Below are 9,594 nucleotides of genomic sequence, written 5' to 3' on the forward strand. Positions count from 1 at the left end.
CCTTAGAAGAACACGATTTGATTATGAGAACGATTTTTACGTAGGGAGTGGTAGTGGAGAGTGAAAATCCCTCGCCAGGAACAGGGTTGATTCACTAAGAAGCCTTGAGTCTCGGGAGAGAGTGCAACCAAGGTGACCTGGGTCCACCACTGACCTCAGCCCAGATTCAAGGTGCTCAGGAGAATGACAGTATTATTGGGAAAGTCGTGAAATTCAAGGAAAAAGATCAACGACCAAGTAGAGAGGCAGTGAAAGCAGAACATCCTGATGTGGCAATGCTGTTAAAACAAAGGTTCAAATTCTGTGTGAGGGAATATGGAGTAATGTATAGGAAAACCAGTAAAAGAGAACAGTTGCTCCTGCCAAAGTCTTACCACTTCCTGATTCTGAGTGAACTACACCAAAAGATGGGTCATCTGGGTGTGGAGAGAACCTTCTGCCTCGTCCGAGAGCGCTTTTACTCGCCAAGAATGCAGACAGACGCGGAGCACTTTGACACCAAGGTATGTGAGTGTCTGAAAAAGAAACCTTTAACCCCAATTCACACCGCACATCCATTCAAAATGGCCACAATAGACTTTCTTCATTTGGAGACCTGCAAGCAAGGTTTCGAATACATTCTCGTGTTGATGGATCACTTCACTAGATTCGCATAGGCTTATGCAACCAAAGACAAGTCTGCTAAGACCATTGCAGAGAAGCTTTTCAATGATTTTGCTTTGAAGTTTGGTTTCCCTCTAAAGTCCATCATGGCATGGGCAAAGAATTAGACAACAAATTACTGTAAAAACTGAAAGAACTTTGTGGAATCCAGGGACAATACACAACACCCTACCCTCCACAAGGCAATGGACAAGTGGAGCAATTCAATCGTACTCTATTGTCCATGCTCCGTACACTCACGAATGAGGAGAAAGTTGATTGGAAGAATTCCTTGGCCAAAGTGGTTCATGCCTACAATTGCACAAGAAGTGAAGCAACAGGATTCTCCCCGTGCTACTTGTATGGAAGATCCCCTCGCTTATCGATTGACATTCTCTTCAACCTAAAGGCGGATGAAGTGTCCGGCACTTATCAGGACTATGTCTCGTTGGAAGGAAAGGATGGGTGAAGTGTACCAAACTGCAGCAAAGACTGCTTCAAAAGTAGCAGCCTGTTGGAAAGCTCACTATGATCAGAAGGCTCACTATGATCAGAAGGCTCAGGGGAGGGATCTTCAGCCTTGTGAGCGGATCCTCACTAAACAATCGGAATACATCACACGGGGGATAAGACAAACCGAGACAAAAGAGCACTTCCAGTAAATTCTGAGAGTGACTCAGAGGAGGAGTATGTACTTACCTGCCAGTGGCAAGAAGGGGATCACGGAGCCATCGGGGATCGCAGGACTCACAACCCAAGAGCACCACCTTTCGAGCCTCAAGACATAACCCTTCAGAGCGAAGAGGATTTGCCCCTTTGAGAAACTTTTGAATATGCTTTGTTAAATTTGAAATGTCAGGAGAAATTTAGTTTTGTGGGGGAGAGTGTGGCACTAGTGTAATGAAGAACAGTCATAAAAACGGTAGATTAGTATTTTGATGTGGTAACGAGGCTTTGAGCACAAAACAGTATTCGAATTACTCGTGGATATAGGGTGAGCAGAAACAACAGTAGTGAAAGTCTGTACTGGACGCAAGAATCGGTATTTTGCACAGAGATGAAAATACATTATGCACAGTAGTGTTTTTTTCGTTATTTTGTGATCTCGATGGGTAAATTAATCATTTAAGTGTAACTTGAATTCAGTAACACACGTGGAGTTCGCTGGTGTCCGCCATATTGTACACAGCGGTGGTAATTGAGTTAATGAAAACTCAATTTAGTAACAAAAAGAGCAATTAAAGTGCCATAGTTGATTTAGAGTAGGCTATACAAGTCATAATTGGACAGAGAATTTATGTACTCTGAAATGTGTTTAACAGAAAAATAATAAGATGTGTTTAAATTCAGTTTAACAGTGTTTGTTTTTAATGTTATTGAGCAAGATGTGCGTTCACAATCTTGATATGCAAACCATTTTTAAGTGAACATGTTTAAATTAGTTTAGTGAACAACAGAGAATGTTATAGAGTATTTAGAAAATGTTATACTGTTCAGGAACGCGTAACACAAAGGCAGTTATTGCAGAGACGAGCAGATAGAAGATTAGAGCAGATTACTTCAAGACCTGTTTCTGTGTGAAAATGAGCTGTCACAATTATTTGATTAAAAAACATTATCCATGATTGACAATTTTTCATGTTTGACTAATCTGTAATTTCGTGGAGGGACTGAGCAACAAAAAATTCATGACGTTGGTATTGAGACACACTTTACCATTTGAACTACAGGAACACTTAAAAACATTTAACATAAAATCCAGTCATTTCAACTAAACTCACTTATGTGTTGTATTGTACATTTTAAATTCTGCTGATAAATATTAATCCAAGACCTTTTATGTGTCTTTATATTTGAAAATGCATTACTTGAATGATTTTAAAACAACTATCTTCATAAGTAGATTTTTTTTGCACTGGCACAATTCAATGTACTATAAAATAAAATAATAATCAGGATAATTGCATCAATATACAAATTCAAACATACAAATGCTTTGTTGTTTTTCTCACAAAAAAAAAAAGACAGGAACTGCAAGGAACACGTCTGACTGTCATTTACTCCTTCCTAAAAGCTTCTACATTCTTCAGCAGATCAATGTCCGGCACTGTACAAGTTTTGATCTTCATGACATCGATTCTTCTTTATCCTTGAATGCTTTCACCTGTGCCTGTTTAAATCAGGATCAGAGAGAAACACAACATTGTTTGAATCTTGTAATGACACATTGTATTTGCAAATGACTTCATAATCTTTGCCTGAGAACAGGCCCGTCACCAAGGGGAGGGGGGGACGCTTTAATAAATAATTTATCAGCAGTTTATGCTGGGATGTGTAGGTTGTGCGGTGACAAGTAATTTAAATGTGTTTTTTAAATGGGAAGCGCATCTCCTTAGACTTTCCCTGGAGTTGGTTCACCCTTCGCCTATAATCAGAAAAATTCATATTTAACGCATTATTACACAAAACACAACTTGAAACATAATTATTAGTGCTGTCAAACGATTAAAATATTTAATCGCGATTAATCGCATTAATGCCATAGTTAACTCGCGATTAATCGCACATTTTTATCTATTCTAAATGTCCCTTGATTTCTATTTGTCTCATTATTTTTTCTAATTTTAATGCTCTTATCAACATGGAAAAGTGGATCAGCAGTAAGTTTGTTCTTAGCTGTGGTATCCATGTGCTTCTGTCTGAAGTCATCCATTGTAGAGCTTAGATCGGGCCCAAAAATTCAAGCCCGACCCGAGCCCGTGCGCATTGTGTCCGAGCCCGGCCCGGCCCGACACATAAACTGTAATTATGAGCCCGAGCCCGATTTAAACCCGTCCATTTTTTTAATACGTGGGTCGTTTTAACTGACGTTCTCAACTACTTTCTATGTTACTTTCTCCCGCCCGCAACATTTTTGTCCCGCTCCCGCCCGCAAATACACTCTTTTTTTTGTAGGCTACCTCCAAATACTTTCGCCTACGTGTCGCCACAATACACATAAGCATAAATGCTCCTGATAAATTACTCGGCCATCAAATCTAGTCCATCAAATCTAGTCCCGCGCCGCACTCTATTGCGTTGAGAGTGCACGTCTCTAAATCAGCGTCTCGCGCTCGCGCCATCCACTCAAAACGTAACGTTAGCCTACTACTCTTTGGCCGGCGCGCAAGCCCAAAAAAGTACGTGCGGCGTGACTGTTGTTTTGTTTCCGGTCTAGCTATCCGGTGTGATGTTGTAGTTTTTCCAACGTTACTAGTTGTTGCAACAGCATTTGAAAAAAATACAAAGTTGGCTAGGCCAAAAAGAGCGTTAATCTCGCGATAAAAAATTGACGCCGTTAAAATGTGTTTGCGTTAACGCCGTTAATAACGCGTTTAACGCACAGCACTAATAATTATACATGACTAATTATTTGGAGAGCCGCCGCCTTCTATTTTAATGGGGAGCAGGCTTCACTCACAAGTTTTTGTTACACATCAGCATGCTACAGATGTACATTGCTATTTGGTATGTATTGTACGACATACCGCCGTGATTCAACCAGATGGAACTGGAAAAATATTCTGAATGTTCTTATCCAATCTGACTTCTGACCTATAATGCTGCCTGAATCATAATCATACACTGTTTGTTCGTTGGCCAGAGGAGAACTCTCCTCCCGACTGAGTCTGGTTTCTCCCAAGGTTTTTTTCTCCATTCTGTCACTGATGGAGTTGTGGTTTCTTGCAACTGTCGCCTTTGGCTTTTGGCTTGCTTAATTGGGGATTTAATATATAATTTATATTAATATTCAATCACAATATGATTGATCTGCCTGCATTGCCACCATTATATGAGAACTGAACGATGACATCATTTCTCCAGAGTGGCTATATATATATATATATATATATAGCTTTTTTATAACACAAATGAACCATCGCTGAACTTACTTAAGCTGGACTATGACACTACTTTCTTCTAGATCTGCTGTACAGCAGAAACAAACTTTGTTGCATTATTTTCCTGTTATCACTCTAAAGCTGCTTTGAAACAATATGTTTTGTAAAAAGCGCTGTATAAATAGAGGTGACTTGACTATTGTTTGTATCATGCTAGAGGAAATGAAACATTTTTTCCTCATGTTTACGAAGTATATAGGCATAATGCAAAAGGTTTTGGTGTAGTTTGTAAGATGGACCATCTTTGGTTTTTGGTGTTAATATAGAACTTGGTCTATTTCAGTAATAATACAGGATTTCGTTGTTTTGGTGATTGTTTTCTCAAATCATTAAACCAATGCATTACGTCTCAAACGCATTAAACGGTGCAAGTATTTATCTGTCAGTCAGCAACAGCATCAGGGCAAGCTGCTTTAAACTTGTTAACTATACCTTACCAGTTATTTTGAAGCGCTTAATAAGTTTGTGTCATGTTTAGGACAAATTGTACTGTTCTTTCACTGCAGGAGCTCACACTGCGTACTCCACTATTTTTCAGATGGGCTCGTATCAAACTACTGTATCGATATAAACGGTATTGCCTCATTCCATATCGTGGGGAAAAAAAATATCGATATATTGTACAAACTAGATATACCGCCCAGCCCTACTACGTGCTGGTCGATAGTCACAGTTCAGCTCACGTAGCACGGCGTTCGTGGATCGACTGGTCGAGACTGTTTTCCAAAGATGGCTCCTGCTTGTATAAGCGAAGTGTACTGTCTTTATAAAGTATCTATATACCTTTATAAAGGGCTATTTTGAGCCTTGTTAGTGGAATTAACTAGCGATTTTTAATTACTTTATTATTTCTAGGAATTGTCCTTTAAGGGTGAGTAAATAATGGGGTAATTTTCATTTTTGGGTGAAATATCCAACTATCCTAACAAAATCACCTCAATCATTTTAGAATGATTAACTCCATCCAAAAATAGCTATTTAAATCATCTGGTTTCAGCTCTACTTCATATTGTCTCTGTGATATCTATAGTCACAATGCCCAGACTTAAAGCAGACATTTTTTGACACGTCTCAATAACCAACACTGTTAAATTAGCAAGAAAACAAATCAGTACTTGTATGCTCTGTATGTGCACTTCAGGAGTGTGTGCACAGAAAACTGCCCGTCTGAGCACGAGAACTGAATCGAGTTCTCTTTCGAGTCTCATTGTACTTGAATGGTGGAAAATCACTTTTAAACACGGTGAGAATTTGAACAATCATAATGTACACCGATGTCAAATTCTGCCTGTATATCGCCCACCCCTAAAGGAAAATAATACTTTCCATGTTCAGTCTTACCTCAAAAGTTTGCAAGACATGTTTGCACACTTCAGTCAGGTTGTTCAGGCCATTGCGCAGAGGTTCAGATGCAGCCGTTCCTTCTGCAACATTGATCAGAGAGCTAATGAACACTTACGTTTACTGAAAATAGACATGCTGCCTACAGTCATGATAAACCTGACATTTCAGCCTTTTAACCATTTTTAAGAAAAAGAATGTCAAAAATATATTTTATTAATTTAATATATGTATTAAAAAATATATAAAATAACACACACCTTATCCTAATTGTTTATATATTTTTTAGAACACACATTAGCATTATCAATCCACTAGTTAACATTTATAACTCTATGCGTAAAAATATGGGTTGATTTTCACATTATCCTGAACAAAAACACCAGACAGGCTGAATGAACTCATACATTTATCCTCTTCCAGTAGAGACTTGCTTATGAAACAGCAGAAATATACTTGTTACCTTGGTGACCCCTGAACACAAAGCTGTTTTATAAACAACACTTTGATTAAGGAAGCCATCGAACCTTTTCTGAAGACAGTCATTTCCCTTCAGATATACATTCTGAAAGCCCGAGCCTCCAGAACATCAGCGCTGCGTTTAACTTTCAAACATCCAGTGCTCGTTTAATAAAATCATCGCCTGTTCTGAAGTTAATAATTAATCACATTCAGCCATATTGCAATTCCGGTTTTCCCATTCCAAAATGTAAGACCACTTTAAATGATAATTAATACTTAGTATTAACTAGTAATAGTATGAGACTTATACTATTTAAAAATTTTTAAGAATTTCTATGCCTTTAAATTTGATAAAACTGAATTAAGACTTCACGGTGGTGACCATGTTGATAAAGTTAAGCAATTTCAAAAAGTGTCAATCTAATGATTTGTTATTTCAAATACAAACAATGCAAGAAACACGTTTACAAACATAACATGCACACTTTGACGAGCTGTTTCAAAGTCCCACAACAAACTCCAAACAAACTTCATTCGGTCCCAAATGACGTCACCCCAGTTCATTTTTCAATTTAGCCTGAATATTCTGCAATATACTTCAAGCTCTCAGTGCAGCGCTATTCTGATTTTCCTCATATGTCACTAGATATGTTACTAGAGACGTAACAGTTTGACCTTCAATTATTGCACCACGTCTTCATGCTTTTGCCTACAAATTAGTAGTTTTCATTCCAACAAAATGCCAAGACAGGAAACAAATCATAGATACTAGGCTATAATGCTGCCTAAATGGAACCGTGATTTTAATTTTCAGTGACTATGAATGTTAAATGTTATCAAACTTGGTACTGTTGTAAATACGACCTCACGTAGTGTCAATCACGTTTACACACTGCCACAACTTCTGTCCGTCATAAACAAATTCGGATCGGGTTCGATTTTCTGCATTCTTCGCATCCAAGCATTTTGAGAGGCATTTTGTCAATTCAGAGCCACTGAATGACAAATAGGAAAAATCACATTTTTGGACACAGCAAGGACCTTAACTGTCAGAGATGACATGCTGAGGTGAATAAAGGAGTTCCCTCACCTCGAGTCTGTATCCGAAAGTTGATTTTGCTTTCCGATGGGTGTGTGATGCTGTATCCGCAGAATTCCACGTCCTGACTGAGGAAACAAAGTCACACATGAATCAAACTAAACACTGCAAAGACAGACAGATGCAGAAATACAATTTTTAATTTCCTGCCAAAATGTTAATCTCATTGGCTATTTATAGCATGTCACTTGTTTCGACAAAGTTCTCACTGATGTCCCAAAGGCAGCCGACGTTGGTGGCTAAACAAAAGAAAAAACAGATAGGCCTAAGTTAAATCTGGTAGCTTGTCTTACCTCTTCATGATCATGTATCGGAGCGAGTTGCCCAGTGTGTGATCCTCCTCATGGAGCACAAACGTCACACAACCTTCATCTGCTCCATCCGACCGGACCTATTCGAGAGTATATCGACACACACAGCTGTGGAGACTTCCAGACAGAAGTGTGATGCTAATATCACAAACACACCTGGACTTTTATTTTTAGGCTTGAATGATAATATATATTACATTTTTGTATTTGCTATGGAGTGGCTACATGTTCAGTTTTGTTTTCATAAGGCCCACCATGAGTAAATGTTTTGTGGTTGTGATGGTTTCACGACTGGGGTTTCAGTAGCAACATGAGGATTTACACTCTTCATACTGAAGTTTATCTTGTAAATGGTGAAAGAAACTTTTGGATGCAAATCAATGACATTAGACATTCTCTACAGATAAAATGGTTTTGATACTCATCTGATAGTTTAAATCTGAACAATCTACAAATAATTGAACTAGGGCTGCAACCAATGTTTATTTTGATAATTAATAATTTCTTTATTAATTGATCAATTGGATAAAACTGTTGCCTTTAGTGTGCTCTTCTGGGTTTATATAGCCTAAATATTCTCTTTAAAGCTACCTGAAATAATTCTTCACTTTAACAAGATAATATAAAAAATATTTTCAAGATACTATGAAGGTATATCTGCTTTTATAATTTTGAAAAGCGGGCCCTGAGACGTAATCATATCTTTATTTACTAATATCTATTATATAATATATAATTATAATATGCGTCAATACAACATAAAGGTTCTTGGCATCTAAATTTTGGAAAGGCAGATGTTTAGATGGCAAGATATAAATAACATCCATCTAACGTCATATAAAATCCATAATAGATATTATATCATGTTATTAATATAAAGATATGATTATCACTTCTCAGGGCCTGCTTTTCAAAAATATAAAAGCAAATAAACATGTAACTTAACTGTTATTGACTTGTCAAAGTGGAGAAACATTTCAAATATCTTCACAGACAAAACACCACTCACACTGCCTAGTGATACATATTACAGTCTAGCAGTACACAAATACACCAAGACACAACATTCACAATTGTAAAATTTTACCAAAAGCTGTACTAAAACCAAAAAGTTTTACTTACCATCTCCAGCGCGTGTTTCTGCCCGTGCTCAGCCATGCTCCAGTTGTCGTGTTGAGACGCGCATGCGCAGGGTTATCAGAGTGTTCCCGTTGCTCACATATAGAAAATATATACGTAGACACTGCATTTACCTGCCAAACGTCGGCGCGCACGCCATCTTGGAACGGTCAACATGTCGTCACTCACAATGAGAATCAATGATGCCACAACATTACGCAGCTACTTTCTTGTACTGAAACCTCTGAGATTTAATTCTGCATTTGGATACTATTGGAAGAAATGGGATATCCTTTCACAGGTGAGAATGTGCGGGTTTGTATTTTATATGTATTAACTCAATATTACAGGGTTGCATACTATGGTGACGTTTTAATGTCGTGGTCGCTGACGCTTTCGTCATGTTTTATTGTGTTTACCAAAATCATCTGCTGAAGTATATTGCAGAAATAGATATTCATTCATGCGCCAAACTACGGTTGTTCACGGACCGGTTTTTGAAACGGCCACTAATGAGGGATCTATGTTTATACCCTATGGTTGCTCAGGGTGTTCGGCAGCGCCAAAACAAAATAAATCACACATTTACCCGAATTGTGACAAAGACTGGATGTGAGCTCGCAGTATGAATTGAATTTGAAAAATAAAAAAATCGAAATATATATATCGAAATATATAT

General features: G+C 37.9%; 1 protein-coding gene across 1 annotated transcript; it reads right to left on the reverse strand.

Moving 5' to 3' along the window:
- Positions 1-1,981: 1,981 nt before the first annotated feature.
- polr1d (RNA polymerase I and III subunit D) lies at positions 1,982-9,018 on the reverse strand. The gene is made up of 5 exons (XM_077235692.1): positions 8,919-9,018; positions 7,779-7,876; positions 7,477-7,553; positions 5,925-6,007; positions 1,982-2,812 (listed from the first exon to the last, which is right to left on the reverse strand). The coding sequence occupies exons 1-5, from the start codon at positions 8,952-8,954 to the stop codon at positions 2,768-2,770; spliced, it is 339 nt and encodes a 112-aa protein (XP_077091807.1). The 5' UTR covers positions 8,955-9,018; the 3' UTR covers positions 1,982-2,767.
- Positions 9,019-9,594: the final 576 nt, after the last annotated feature.

Source organism: Siphateles boraxobius, unplaced genomic scaffold (genome assembly GCF_051911475.1).
Source record: "Siphateles boraxobius isolate OS27281-9 unplaced genomic scaffold, OSU_SipBor_1 2, whole genome shotgun sequence".
In the NCBI taxonomy this organism is placed as follows: domain Eukaryota; kingdom Metazoa; phylum Chordata; class Actinopteri; order Cypriniformes; family Leuciscidae; genus Siphateles; species Siphateles boraxobius.